Source organism: Fukomys damarensis, unplaced genomic scaffold (genome assembly GCF_012274545.1).
Source record: "Fukomys damarensis isolate Sample0158 unplaced genomic scaffold, DMR_v1.0_HiC HiC_scaffold_19, whole genome shotgun sequence".
Taxonomy (NCBI): domain Eukaryota; kingdom Metazoa; phylum Chordata; class Mammalia; order Rodentia; family Bathyergidae; genus Fukomys; species Fukomys damarensis.
Genome location: NW_022900931.1, coordinates 66,572,991 through 66,587,813, shown reverse-complemented (window position 1 = coordinate 66,587,813; position 14,823 = coordinate 66,572,991). Strand labels below are relative to the sequence as shown.

Sequence of the window (14,823 nt, the reverse complement as noted above, 5' to 3'; positions counted from 1 at the left end):
TTCCTGTCTTTCCTTTCTCCTACCCCTCCCACTTCCCCTTCTCCTTTGTCCCTTTCCTTCCTATTTCACATTATCCATTGTACCTTTTAGTCTTTGTTTACACTCAGTTTCGCACACCAGAGAAACATATTTACATGTGTGTCCTATTTATTTCACTTAAAGAGTATTGGCCTAATAAATGGCATCCATTTAGCTATAAATTCCTCTAATTTGTTCTTTATGGCTGAGTAGTACTCCATTTTATTAAAAAATAATTTTTCTTTATCCATTTGATGAGCAATGGGCTATGTCCAAGTTTTAGCTATTACTAACTACTGCTATGAACATACGTGCACATCTATGGCTGTGGTATGATTCTTTTAGTTCTTTTGGGAAGATACCCAGCAGGGGAATAGTTGGGTCAAATGGGACTTCCTAGTCTAGTTGTTTGAGGTACCTCCGTACTGATTTCCACAGTGGTTGCACCAGCAGTGGAGCAGGTTTCCTTTTCCCCCACAGCACTGCTAGCATTTAACTGCTAGGTTTAACAGAACCAACACAAACAGAACTGTCAAAGTTCCCTTGGAAAGGCTCGTGGTCCACAAATTTGTACTGAATTCAAAATTATAGTTCTGTCTTTATCTTTCTTTGTTCAGTCTGGCAGGGCAAAATCTTAGCATACACAATCCTTTCTTACCAAAATACATCCTCATACCCAACATGGTTACATCTTCTTTCTGTCCTATTTATGATTCCATATCATCACATGCCTTGTGTTAATGTATAAAGACACTGGCACTTGCCTTTCATTTCTTTGACCTTTGAGCTGACCCTCAGATACTTGCATTGCAAATAGAACTGGCTGAATAACAGATTTCCAAATAACTTTAAACATGAAAATAATCTTAGTATAAGCAAAAAGCAACTGAAGAACAACCCGCCCCTGTACTTTGAGCTTAAGAACTACCCCAAAGCTGTTTACAAGAAATTCTTTAAGTTTGCCAATTAGAAAAACTGCCCCAAAAGTTAACAGCCAAAATGTGCCACAATGGGCTCATGAGCTCCTCCCATGTTGGGAAGGCTCCATTGCCCTCTCCTATCAGTCAACCTGAGTCTGACTCACCGGTACCCAGACCAGGTTGCATGTGGTCCAAGAGTCGCTTCTCCTGTCTGATGCACAGCTTTGTGTCCTGACTTGTTTCCTGTGCCAGTTCAGATTTGAACTCCAGCTTAAGCTTGTGGTGGTACAGAACCACCACCTGCACCTTTCTGGCAGTGTCCTATCCTAGCACTGACACTTTAATGAGTATTCTAGCTCTATTCCTTCTACATTAACTGGATTATCCAGTATCAACTGGTGCTTAAATACAGCCTTGAAGGCATGGGCATGCACAACTCTAATCCCAGCACTTGGGAGGCTAAAGCAGGAGAAGAATCACTATGAGTTCAAGGCCAGCCTGAAATAGACCGTCTTCAAAACCAAAACCAAACAAACCTTGGGAGAGGGGAAAGGGATTAAAAGATCGAAAGGTGAAAGAAATGGTGAATATAGAGCTTTTGCAAATGGGTAGGGGACCAAACATTGAAAGGCATAGGGAGAGACAAGGATAGAGGATAGTGGGTTGAAAAAAAAAGATGTATTATGTATATGTACCAGCTCCCTGCAATAATTTTTAAGTACTGCAAATATGTACTTAAAAACAAAAAACAGCCTTGTTCTGAGTCCATGTTCATACTAGGGTATGCTGAATGCCTAATGGAACAGGAATTTCTCAATTCAGCTGTAAAATAGTCCAGCTCAGTGGGTAGCTATCTTTTGGCATAACTGTTGTATGTTTGGCATGCATAGCACATACCCTGATTATCTTCATAACACTCAAGTAGGCTAGGGGTGTAGCTGTTCTAGAGGTTTTGATGATTCTTGAAGCAGGCGCTGGTTGACACCCAGCATGAACAGAAAAAAGCTCAAAGGATTTTGTCGTCTCAGAAACCTGCAAAACACCAGTAGGCGTATGCTAGAACAGATGTTTTGAAGTCCTGAAGTTTCTTACCCCAGATGCTGGAAGGAAACTGTGAAAATCAGTTTGGTGGACCTCCAAAGATGGGTAATGCCCATGAGCACCTTCATTCCTGGCCACTAAACACAAAGGTTTCTTTCTGATCAGCAGAGGGCACACGTACAGTGGCTCCTCTAACCACCAACTTCTGTATTCCCTTTGCCACTAGAAGCTTTGCTAGTGGTGGGCTTTGCCTGAACCCTCTTGGGAAAAGTTCACCTTTCTCCTTCAGCTGGGCATCCAAGAGCTAGGTAAGCCCGAGCTGGCCCAATATAGGGACAGCTGCAAACACCTCTACCTATGATACTCACCTGGAATGAACTTGTTTTAAACTATATTGCCTGTAATAAAGTATTGCACTGAGATGAAATAAAATCTTGTGGACAGAGGAAACACAATTTCATGTAAAACATTAAATTTTATTAAAACATTAAACCAATAATATATTTTGAATAAAGCAGCAGCAAGCTGTAACACCAGCAGTTAAATGTAATGATCAAGAAAATGCTATTTTAAAAATACTCACCTTCATGGTACTGAAGATTGAGCCCAGGGCCTTGTACATGCTAGACAAGTACTCCGTCACTGAGCTACTCAGACCCTATTCTGGTTCTTTCAATTACATCCTACAGTATAATAATTGGCCTTTCAATTTCAAAACTGACTTCATTAATGATTTGCTCTGACCTTTACTGTCACTCAGCGTAAAGGTGGTCATCATTTCTCTTGCATTTTCTTCCAGTCAGTCCCTACAGCCTATCACTTAACCCATAAACCCCTCAGTGCCCAATTCCTGGCTTGCTTTACTGCACAACTGTTTGATAGAATGTTTATTCCTATCAAATATGGTGCTCCTTAAGGGCACAATGTACACAAATAAATGTGATTTGTCATAGTTTTACCTTATTCTCTGCCTCTTAATATTTAATTGTAAAAGGCAGACATGACCCTACCTAATGAAGGTAAAGCCTATCCTATTGGCTTTTTCTCAAAAGCCACTGTGAGGCAGAATATTAACAAATTTTAAAATTCAGACTCAAGTGATAAATAGCAAAGCAAACCTCAACTGGGTACTTTATAGCTTGAAGATAATGAAGTATTTCTGAACATCCTTGCACCTTTCATGTATCTCGGGTCATGAGTTTCCACGTATTTTTATTTGGAAATATTCTGCAGAATGTAATATAGTAGTAGAGCTAGAGACTAAGTTGCTCTTCGCATAAATCCTCATCTAGATTTATGATCATTCGGTAACAGCCTTACTACATAAGTGCTTTCCATTTGTATATTTTGATGTCTAGTGTGAGGCTTGTTTTACAAGATTTCTTTTTAGCATTGACTCTGACATCTATTAATGTTTTAACTACTGTTGAATGGCTTAACAGTCATTGCATTTATAAAGAGTCTCTTAAAAATGAAGTCTCTGATGTTTTGCCAGAAGTTGTGACTAAAGACCTTGCTACATTCACTTGTAAGGTTTCTGCTCAGCATGAATTCTCCGATGACTTGCAAGGTTGGAACTTCGACTAAAGACCTTGCCACAGTCTTTACATGTGTAAGGTTTTTCTCCAGTATGAATTGCCTGGTGGGTAGTTAGGCTTGAACGCACACTAAAGGCTTTGCCACACTTATCACACTTGTACGGTTTCTCTCCTGTATGAGTCCTCCGGTGACTCGCAAGGTGTGAGTTTTGGGTGAAGACCTTGCCACACTCATCACATTTGTAAGGTTTCTCTCCCGTATGGATTGCCTGATGGGTGGTCAAGCTTGAATACACACTAAAGGCTTTGCCACACTCATTACACTTGTAAGGTTTCTCTCCAGTGTGGATTCTCCAGTGATTTGCAAGGTGGGAATTCTGAGTGAAGACCTTGCCGCATTCAGAACATTTATAGGGTTTTTCTCCAGTATGGATTACCTGGTGGGTGTTTAAGTTAGAATGTGAATTAAAGGCTTTGCCACACTGATTACACTTGTAAGGCTTCTCTCCGGTGTGAATTCTCTGGTGAATTGCAAGGCTTGAAGTCTGACTGAAGACCTTGCCACATTCATTACACTTGTAAGGTTTTTCTCCAGTATGGATAACCTGGTGGGAAGTTAGGCTGGAACGCACACTAAAGGCTTTACCACATTCATTACATTTGTAGGGCTTCTCTCCAGTATGAACTCTCCAATGCCTGGCAAGATTTGAAGTCTGACTAAAGACTTTCCCACACTCATCACACTTGTACGGTTTCTCTCCACTATGAACTCCTCGGTGACTCGCAAGGTGTGAGTTTTGGGTGAAGACCTTGCCACACTCATCACATTTGTAAGGTTTCTCTCCCGTATGGATTGCCTGATGGGTGGTCAAGCTTGAATACACACTAAAGGCTTTGCCACACTCATTACACTTGTAAGGTTTCTCACCAGTGTGGATTCTCCAGTGATTTGCAAGGTGTGAATTCTGAGTGAAGACCTTGCCGCATTCAGAACATTTATAGGGTTTTTCTCCAGTATGGATTACCTGGTGGGTGTTTAGGTTGGAATGTGAACTGAAGACTTTGCCACACTCATTACACCTATACGGTTTCTCTCCAGTGTGTGTCCTCCGGTGAATTGCAAGGCTTGAAGTCTGACTGAAGACCTTGCCACATTCATTACACTTGTATGGTTTTTCTCCAGTATGGATAACATGATGGTTAGTGAGGTTTGAACGAACACTGAAGGCTTTGCCACACTCATTACATTTGTAAGGTTTCTCCCCAGTATGAATTCTCCGATGACTTGTAAGGTGTGAATTTTGAGTAAAGACTTTTCCACATTCATTACATTTGTAAGGTTTTGCTCCAGTGTGATGTCTCTCATGTACCAAAAGGTATGAACGTCTAAAAAATGCCTTCCCGCATTCGATACATTTGTATAGTTTCTCTCCCGTATGGATTCTCTGATGATGTGCTAGAGATGAGGTATAACTGAAGAATTTGCCACACTCATTACATTTGTAAGGTTTTTCCCTAACATGAGCCTTTTGTCTTTGTGTGACTAATGATGAATAAATAAGGTCATTTCCATATTCCTGAGATATATATGTTTTGACAGTAGAAGGAATTCTGTGAGGCGGTGAAACTGAGGAACCACTGTTGATAGGCTTATCAACTTCATTGCTATCAATTTTTGCTTCAGGCTGAAGCATCTGCAGTTCAGGCAAATGTGACTGAAAGCTTAACGCAAGCCAATTTTTCATAAGCTTGTTTCCTGCATCTCTTTTATCACCTTGATCTCTTCTACCAGTGAGACTTTTTTTCTGGGCAACAAGCAATCCATTGTAATTTTTTATATCATCTTTCCACTGAAACTCAAAGTCATGTATATTTTTATGGACATCCCTAAATGAAAAGCCTTTGATGTCACTCCTTTTATGTCTTTCCAAAATCACTCTTTTGAGTATTTCTCCCATACCGTTTGTCCCTTTTGGTGATGCTCCCTTAATTACACATTTCGGAGAGATATCTATAAGAATCAAAGTAACATATATTTCTAATTAGATTTAAATATTTCACACTGAAAAACTACGATATTTTTAATTAATGAAAGGCAGTTACATATAATTCCAATTAATAGGAAGAAAACCTAGTTTCAAACAACCTATCAATCATCAAAAATGTTAGCCCTCCAAAGCACATATTCATTGGCCGAAAGCACACACTAACTGCCAAAAAGCATATGGCCATCTTATAAATGAAAAGAAAAAAAAATTCACATTCATTATAGATTAATGTTAAAATACCACGTGATATATTGTAATGGTAAATAACCCACAGCAAATTTATGTAATGAGCTAATAAATGGTAACTTTTAATTGCAAAACAGTAAAAGCAGTGGAAAAAGAGGAAGAATTCAATAAATTAATGCCAGAAAAAAACATGTTTTGGAATTTCTGTTATAAAACTATCCATACCTACACACAGAAGGTATTTGTAACATTAACAACTAGTGTGTGACAGCTGTACTGTATAATGCATGCTGAGAAATCATCACCTGTAGATCATCAGCAAAATTACAAAAAAATTCAAGTAAACCATGATAAAATGACCAGGCAAGAGTAACTACATTTATACAAAGTTATAGACTGTAATTATGAATAATTTTCTCTTAAGAAAAAGCATGGCTTGCCAGGCACGGAGGCACACAGGAGGCTGAAGCAAGGTTCACTGTGAATTTGAGGTCAGTCACAGCTATCTAGTGAGTTCAAGTCTAGCCTCAACTACACAGTGAGACTCTGTCTCAAAAAACAAAAAGCAAGGTTTCCAAGAAACAGTATACAAGAAACAGCATATGGTTTTCTTATGTTTCACTGAATACCTAACATTATAAATATATGGAATGAATTAATGTCATGATGTTTATAATGTGGAAATGATAAAAACTTATTACCATATACATCACCTCAAAAATTTGTTAGTTTCTTCTTTGTAAAACATACCCTTTACCAACAACTTCCTGTTATACCCAGCTACCAGCCCATCATTTTCTATACTCCTAGGAGGCCAAGTGGTTTAGATTGCTTATAAGTGAGAATGTAGTATTTTATTTCTCTGCTTGACTTATTTCACTTAGTAAAAGGTTCACCAGATGGATACACGTTGTTGTAAACAGAACTGCCTTCCTTTGATGGCTGACCACTATCCCCATCTGTCTATATACATGTTCTTAATGCATTATCTGTTGATAGACATCAGGTCAATTACGTACCTTGTCTCTTGTGAATAATGCTGCAGAAAACATGGACTGCGAATTATTTCTTGGATATCATGATCTCAAATTCTTTGTATATATGCTCAGAATCTAGATTGCTAGATTACACAGTAATTCTATTTTTACTTAAATTTATTTTGCATTTTTTTATACTGCTGGGGATCAAACCAGGACCATCGTACTAGGTGAGTGCTATGCTTATAAGCTACATTCTCAGCCCTTTTGAGTTTTAAGGAAACCATATAATTCTCCATAACGGCTTTTCTAGTTTACATTTCCATCAACAGTTACTTTTTCTGCAAATGTTTATCAATACTTATCTTTATCTTTCTGACAAAAGCTATTCTGATAGGTAGAAAGTGTTATTAGGCTTAAATTCCCCTTCCCATTGTTAGTGATATCGATCATCTTTTCTTTTATCTTACTCATTTTTATACATTCGAGGAATGTCTATTAAATTATTTTTCCCATTTAATTGTGTCAATGCTACTTGTTTCAGTATTTTTATACATTTTATATATTGATGCTCCACCAGATGTATGGCTTACAAATATTTTCTTTGGTTTGCTTTGCTGCACAGAACCACTTTCTTTTGATGCAATTTACTTTTTATTTTTCCTTCTGCTGCCTGAGCTTTAGGAATCAAATCCCCAAAACCTGCCCAGACCAATGTCAAGGAACAGCTCCTCTATCTACTTTGTCTTACCTGTGTTCCGTCCTTTGCTATATTCCCACCCATTTTTATTTCTTCCTATTTTCATTTCATTTTCCACAGTCCAGGGCTCTCTCCCTTGCTCCAACATGGAAATAACACTCAGGTTAGGAAGAAAGATTCCTATTCATAAACAGAAAGGAAAACAGTATTTTGTGGCTTTTCCAGAATTCAGTTCTATGTTTATGTGAAGACAGAGAACATTACAGCTGGATTTAGAAAAATATTTCACAAAATCACCCATTGATTTATTCCTTCCGGCTTAGGGAATGCTTTAATATGCAGACATCTAGTTCTTTCTCAAGAACTACTGCATCAAAAGAACAGGGAGAGAAAAACAAAGATTTGGATATTTTAAAAGTCTGCCACAAGGGCTGAGGATGTTAATACATTTGCCTAGCACATGTGAGCCTGAGTTTGATCCCCAGCATTACAAAACAGGCAATGTCTTCCAGGAGATTGTGCACGCACTTAAATTGTATAACCACCCTGATGTAACAACAGTAGGCGGAAAACCTAGAGAGGGCATGGCTAAAGTTCAGAGGGTGCTTTTCGATTTTGTCAACAAAGCTTCAACTTCAGCCAGATAACGCAGGGAACCACAGAGGCACATGAGAGGAAACTATACAGAAGGCAGACCCAGTTTCTGGAGGAAGCCGTCCTCACCCAGGGAGACCAGGTTCCTGTAGTTCTCCAACATCACGTCCCTGTATAAAGTCCTCTGAGCAGGGTTCAGGCGTTTCCACTCCTCCCGGGAGAACTCTACGGCCACGTCCCTGAATGTCAAGTGTCCCTACAATGAAAAGCACGTGTCACCAGCAGGCCATGTCCTAGTTATGATCTTCACATAAAGAAAAAAACACGAGCTGTAAAGAAAGATTTAATTGGAGTGAGCGAGCCAAATCCATGCTGTGACGTTACCTGGTCTTGGCGGGTGCTTTCAGACACACAGTTCACTTGGAATCGCTAGGTAATAAAGACGCTGCTGTATGCTAATAAGATGACAAGAGAACCCTGGGTAGTTTTAGGAAGGGGACTGGTCACCAATAAGACTAAGACTAAGAGCCAGGCGAGGTGGTGCACACCTGTAATCCCAGAACTCTAGGAGGTTGAGGGAGAAGGACTGCAAATTTGAGTCTAGTCTGGGCAATGGAGCCACTTAACAAGATCCCGTCTCAAAATAAAGCTTTTAAAAAGGGCTAAGGATGTAGTTTAATGCAAAGGCCCTGCCTTCAACCCCTAGTACAGAAAAAGAGACAGACAGGGAAAGGAAAAGAAGAGGAGAAATGCACACAAATAACCTCTACGGAGGTGTTAGACACGTTTGACCCACCAAGTGCTACACATTCAATAGCGAGGTAAGCTGTGCACAGGTGGTTTCATCAGAGATGAGGGTCCATAGGGATTTTTTTTTTTTTTAAGTCAGAATTTTAAAACCACGAGGACAGCAACAGCAATGACTAAAGCTTGGGAACACTTCCAGGCACCGAGCATTTAACACACACTGTACCAGCTCCTACAGTGACATAACATCCCAAGAGAGAAAGACAGGCACAGGATTTCATCTAACTGAGGATGAGCTGTGTCACAGACACCAAATGGATTTTGCTCAGGTAAATGAGCTAAAAATGAGAGGGAAAGCACCTGTCCCCTGGTGTCTGAGCACTGGAATTGGACCCAAAGAATCAGTGAGGTAACAGAGCTTCCAAAGTAAATCAATAATAGATGACCAAAAGAGGAAAGCTTAAGCAAGCTGAAGGACAATACAGAACTTTGAACAAAGTCACTATATATCTACAGTGCAAGCACATGATACATAGTATTCTTACTACAGTAGTGTCAACTCATTAACATGATAATGCATAGCAAATTTAAGGCTGCAGAAAATAAGATAAAGCTTAACTAGCAAAAACATAAAAACTGTCCTTTATTAAAAAACGTGCTGGATGGGCACGGTGGTGCACATCATAATTCTGTACTTGTGAGTATGAATCCAGCCTGAGTTCATAGGAAGACCCTATCTAACATACAAAGGACAACAAAAACAAAATAAAGAAACAAGCAAACAAAGCCAAGCACAGCTGACCGCAAATTCAAGTTCAACCTGGGCAACTAAATGTCTTAGCCCATTTCAAACTAAAAAGTAAAAAAGGGACTAGGGATATAGCTTGGTGTGAAGCCCCTGGGATCAATCCCCAACATTACATAAAAAAATGCACATCTGAACCAGGCATGGTGGCACATGCCTGTGATACCAGCACTCGGGAGGCTGAGAAAGAAGGATCGCCACAGTTCAAGGCCAGCCTGGAATCAGAGACATATAAACTACCAAAGAACTGAAAATGAGAGTTTCAATCATTCCATACTGAATGATTAAGAAAGCAAACACAGAATGTTAGGAAATCAGAAAAACAATGACTAAAATGAGAATATTAACAAACACAGAAACTATGAGGAAGAACTACAAAGAAATTCTAGAACTGAAAACTAAAGTAACTAAAATTAAACTTGAGAGGTTGAAAAGCAGACCTGACCAGGCAGAAGAAAAAAAGAAATGGATTTACAAAAGATGGCCAGGCATGGTGGCACACACCTATCATCCTAGCATTCAGAAGGCTGAGGCAGGAAGATCTCCACAAGTGTGAGGCCAGCCTGAGCTACTTACTGGTTCAAGGCCAGCTTTAACAACCTCATGAGGCATGGTCTCAAAGAAGGGCAAGAGAGTAAAGGTGGCTAAGAGACTTAGGGGATAACATCATGTGCATCTCACAGGAAGAAAAAGGGGTACAGAATCGATCTGACCATAGTGATGGTCCAAGATGTTCCAAGTTTGAAAAATACAGACCTAACTTCAAGAAGCTTAAAGAAATCCAAGGAGGATAAATGTGACAGATCTAAACCAGAAAACATCATAATCAAAGCATCAAAAGTAAGAGACATGGGCTGGAGATAAAGCTCAGTGGTACAGTGCTTGCCTAGTGTGTGTGAGGCCTTCAGTTCCATGTCTAGCACTCAGGGGCTGGGGGTAGAAATCTTGAGAGCAACAACAGAAAGGTGACACTGTACGGTAGCAAGCTCCTCCGAATATCTAATTTCTCAGCAGAACCCTTGCAGGCTACAAAAGAACTGTGGATGTTCAAAGTGCTACAAGAAAAACATCACCAATTAAAAATACTGCATCCAGCAAAACTACCTGCAAAGACTGAGAAGAAATTGAGAGCCCTCCAGGCAAAAGTGGAGGGACCTGGTCACGATCTCTGCCTTGTAGGAATGCCGGAAAGAGACCAAGTTGGAATGAAACGGTGACAAATGGAGAAAGAAAAGCCTACAAAAATATATAGATCACTTTTAACTGGGGCAGAGAATCTTCCTAAAAGCATAAAAAGAATTATAACTCTACATTAAGGGATACACAACATAGAAAGAGGTAATGTGTGTTACAAAGAACACAATAAACAATAAAATATCAGCTTCAGCCCAATGTGGCGGTGCACACCTACAATCCCAGGGCTCTGCGAAGCAGGAGGATCTAAAGTTTGCACTTAGCCTGGGCAATTTAGTGACTTACCAAGATCTTTTCTCAAAAATTAAATGAAATTGAAAAATTGAAAAACTAAAGAGTAAAACATGAAATCGAAACAAAACAAAACATAGTACTTTACAACCTGTACTAAGGGAAGCTCTCCATGAAGAAATAACAAGCTAACAGTTGGGTGCAGTGGGGCGTGCCTACAAGCCCAGCTATTTGGGAAGCTGAGACAGGAGTGTCACAAGTTCGAGACCAGCCTGGCCAACCCAGACCCTGTCTCAAAACAAAAAACATGCAAGGGCTGGGTTCAATCCTTAGTACTGAAGAAAAACTAAAGTATAGTGTAAAAAAATGAGACTGTGAAACAGGCACGATGGCCCAACCCTCTCAGCACAGTGGAAAGCTAAGGCAGGAAGATTCAGCCTGGGCAACTTAGCGACTGGGACCCTGTCTCAAAATTAAGAAAATCAAAAAAGGACAAGGGGTGCCACTTAGAGAGCGAAGGCCCCAGGTTCCATCCCCTGTCCCAAGACAACAGGGTATACATAAATTAGTAAACTACAAAACATAAATAGCTCCTAAACCACATGAAAATAAAACTGAGCAACATACGGAAATCCTTTTTATAAACATATCCACAAAGCCATGAAAATTACTCAGACTCACAAGGAATTGGCATGTGGAAGTACAAACAGCTTCACTTTTCTCTATACTGTGAAACATAAAGGAACTTAGAAACAAGTCTTACTGGATGGCTAATGTTATCGGTGGAAGACAGTTCCTCCCCCCCACAGGTCTGCTTTTCCAGAACTTAGGAGGTATTTGTTTATATTAATAAGTGACTTCATGAACGTCTTCCATCTACATCCAGACGTGCCCAAATCAATCCTGTTGCCCACAGCACTGACACAGGCCCCACATCTGTCTCCGCTCCCTGCCTTGGCAGGAAGCCCTTCCCAGGACCATGAGCAGTGCAGTCCCTTCACAGCGCAGGTCCCGGCCACTGACTGCAGTGAGGCGTCTTAGTGGACATCAGAGGGCTGAGAGTGGCCCAGGGAAGACTGAGCAAGCAAATGACAGAATCAGAGGGTCGCAGCTCCCATGCACAGCACTTCGGGATGGAGGGAGATGAGAACAGGCGACTGACAACATCACTTTACCTGACCAAGAGCCATTCCGGACTCCTGTTCTTCCTGCCTCCTCCTCTTCCAAACTCCCGCAGGCAGCACGAATTTTGGGGAGTCAAACCTGAATGTTGAAAACACACAGTTAATGCTCAGAATGGACACATGCGCTTCCTGTACCACAGCCTCACACACAGGGAGGACCAGGCACTGCATACGGAGGGGGTAGAAGGGCGGTGGGGTGGGGGGACACCGGGGACCTCATATGCAGGGACACACACTCCTGCAGGAAGACCAACAAGAGACTTCTTGACACCTCAGAGCTCACTCCCTTCCAGAGGACTTCGCCAGTGCACAGACCCAGCGCTATCCAAACCGAGCACGGCACACCCGCCTCATTCTCTGGATCACCAGCTGATCTTGGGCCTAAGAAAGGCAGGACACAGTCTGTGCAGAGAACAGAATCCACTTTAATATATTAAGGCTTGGTCCCAGGCTGACCAAGGGAAAGGGACTCTCTGGGAGGAGCCAAGAGGACAAGCCCAGCCCCCCTCCCACCTTCTAGCTCGGCTCTCCCTTTGGAGCCTTGGTGCCCCCAGGATCCAGGCAGTGGACTGGGAAGGATCAGAAACTTGCAGAGGCAACATTTACCAGAGGTGGGGTGGGTGTGTGGTTAGGATGTCACTGGAAGCGGGAGAGGCCACAGAAGTCTCCGTGAAGATGCTGATACCAGAACAAAGACCTAGGAAAGAAGGTGTCTGCCACCTGCAGCCGATGTGCCAGTGAGATCTATGCTCAGACAGCATAGAAGGCATTGCCTAAACAAGGAGCTACAGTGTCCCCAGGGAAAGGCAAGAGTCCTGTGTGGCCGGAGCAGTGAGCAGGGAGGATACTGCAGGAGAGGAAGGCAGGGAGGGACTTCTAGAAGTAGAACAAATTTGGCCGAAACTGGCAAACTTCTCTCCTGAAGCTCAAAGGAATCTTGAAATTAGTTTCCATGCCTGTTTTAAGTATGTAATTTTAATTTATTTTATAAGTGAAAACACAATCTTTCATCTTCTATATTACAAATAGTACGGGCAGAAGGCTGAGCATGTGGCTCAGTGGTAGAGCACTTGCCAAGCATGCATGAGGCCCTGGGTTCAATCCCCAGCACCACATAATGAAAAAGAACAATAAAAGTTACATAATTTACTGATTAATTGATTTTTAAAATATACCCAAGAGATATTCAGCCAAGTCCCAGGAAGCACAAAGTTATCCAACCTGAGCTGCTGAGGATTACACAGGGTCTACCTACCTATTCATCTGCATCCTTTTTATCAATGGGTAAACCTTAGTAGTGTTTTCCTGAATGTTGTGAGAAAATCTGACAAATTAACCTGAGCAGCTGCATCATGGGGATCCCTTATTTAGAGCCCGTGAGACAGCAGTTTAGGTCCCAACCTGGTACTACATACAACTGACATCAGGGTGGGATCAGATGCTGTCTCCAGGGAGAGACTGTCAGATCCAAATTAACTCAAAGAACGCTATACTGGTGTTTCAGGAAGTGCATTCTCAATCAGCCGAAATCCTAATACAATTTCACGACCAGAAGTGGAGTACTCTGTGCTGTTGTGTTCACTATCAAGTTCAAGGAGGAAAACCACTGTTTTCCTTTATCTCACTCCCAAATCACAGTCCACCCCAGGAAAACAGGGTAACCCGCAACTGAAAGCAGTCAAATCACCACCTTCATCCTGAATAGTGACTACAAAGGGGAAGCTATCCTCTAATTTCCAAAGCTGCACAACACACATGCCTTACAGGCAGGAGTTCAAGTCTCCTTTTCATCTGTACGACTCAAACAAATTTAAATTCATTGAGTTGTACGGAAATCAATATGTCACAACTTAAGGATGTATATCCAATGGACCACCGCCGTCTAGATCCAGGGCCCCCTCCTCCTCCCCGCTTTTCTCCCTGCCTGCTTTTCTCTCTCATTCTAACTTCTCTCCAGCTTTTCTTTCCCTTTCTCACCTCTACTACAATTTCTTCTCATTGTGTTTCCCTCTCTGCCACTATTTCTCACCCAAGTTCCTTCCCCTCCATCTTTTCTGCCTCATCCTTGTAACCCCTTTCACCTCTAGTCCCTCTTTCACCTCGGTCGTCTGATTGCTCCCCATCTCCATCTATTTCTGCCTTTCTTCCCTCATCAACGCTTTTCATCCCCCGGCCTGGTGCAGCCTCCTCGTCACCCTCTCTGGACGCCACACCCCCTTGTCCCCTGCCACCCCTTCTTGTCCTAACACCTCACTGTCTGCCAAGGCTGCAGATCATCTCTCCTCTCCTCCTGCTCTCCTCAGCGCCTCCCCTTTCCAGCCCCATCCCTCGTCTCTCTGGAGATGAACATTTTTAAATTTCTCTATTTGCCATCCCCCGCTTCTTAGCTGCTTCTTTCACTCTCAGCATTTCTGCCAATCCCTCACCCGTCCTCTACCCGCCATCTGTTTATGGGTCTATTTCTCCTGACCCCTCTGCCCACTGCTCACAAGGGAGGGGAGGGATGAGAAGCCGCCTCCCGAGGGGCACATTTTCCCCAGGGATGGAACTTAGACAGCAAGAACCCTGAAGTCACAGCACAGGACACGCCACTTCCCCTGCACAGAGGAGACTGCGAGGGGAGGCCCGGGGGGCGGGCCC

General features: G+C 41.9%; 1 protein-coding gene across 2 annotated transcripts; it reads right to left on the bottom strand.

Annotated features, from left to right (window-relative positions):
- Nucleotides 1-3,421: 3,421 nt before the first annotated feature.
- On the bottom strand, nt 3,422-13,297 carry LOC104857210 (zinc finger protein 665-like). 2 transcript variants are annotated; one of them, XM_010616974.3, is made up of 5 exons: nt 12,790-13,297; nt 12,175-12,262; nt 8,152-8,278; nt 7,480-7,608; nt 3,422-5,528 (listed from the first exon to the last, which is right to left on the bottom strand). In XM_010616974.3, the coding sequence occupies exons 1-5, from the start codon at nt 12,951-12,953 to the stop codon at nt 3,502-3,504; spliced, it is 2,535 nt and encodes an 844-aa protein (XP_010615276.1). In that variant the 5' UTR covers nt 12,954-13,297; the 3' UTR covers nt 3,422-3,501. The 2 variants fall into 2 exon arrangements, with proteins under 2 accessions (XP_010615276.1, XP_033621956.1); XM_033766065.1 differs by lacking the exon at nt 7,480-7,608.
- Nucleotides 13,298-14,823: the final 1,526 nt, after the last annotated feature.

What these genes read in the sequence shown, in the direction of transcription:
- LOC104857210 (XM_010616974.3), bottom strand. Translation starts at nt 12,953, where the DNA reads ATGCCTTCTATGCTGTCTGAGCATAGATCTCACTGGCACATCGGCTGC. An exon ending in ACACACCCACCCCACCTCTG is followed by an intron (nt 12,263 to 12,789) that starts GTAAATGTTGCC and finishes TTCAACATTCAG; the next exon opens with GTTTGACTCCCCAAAATTCG. An exon ending in CAGGAACCTGGTCTCCCTGG is followed by an intron (nt 7,609 to 8,151) that starts GTGAGGACGGCT and finishes GTTTATGAATAG; the next exon opens with GAATCTTTCTTCCTAACCTG.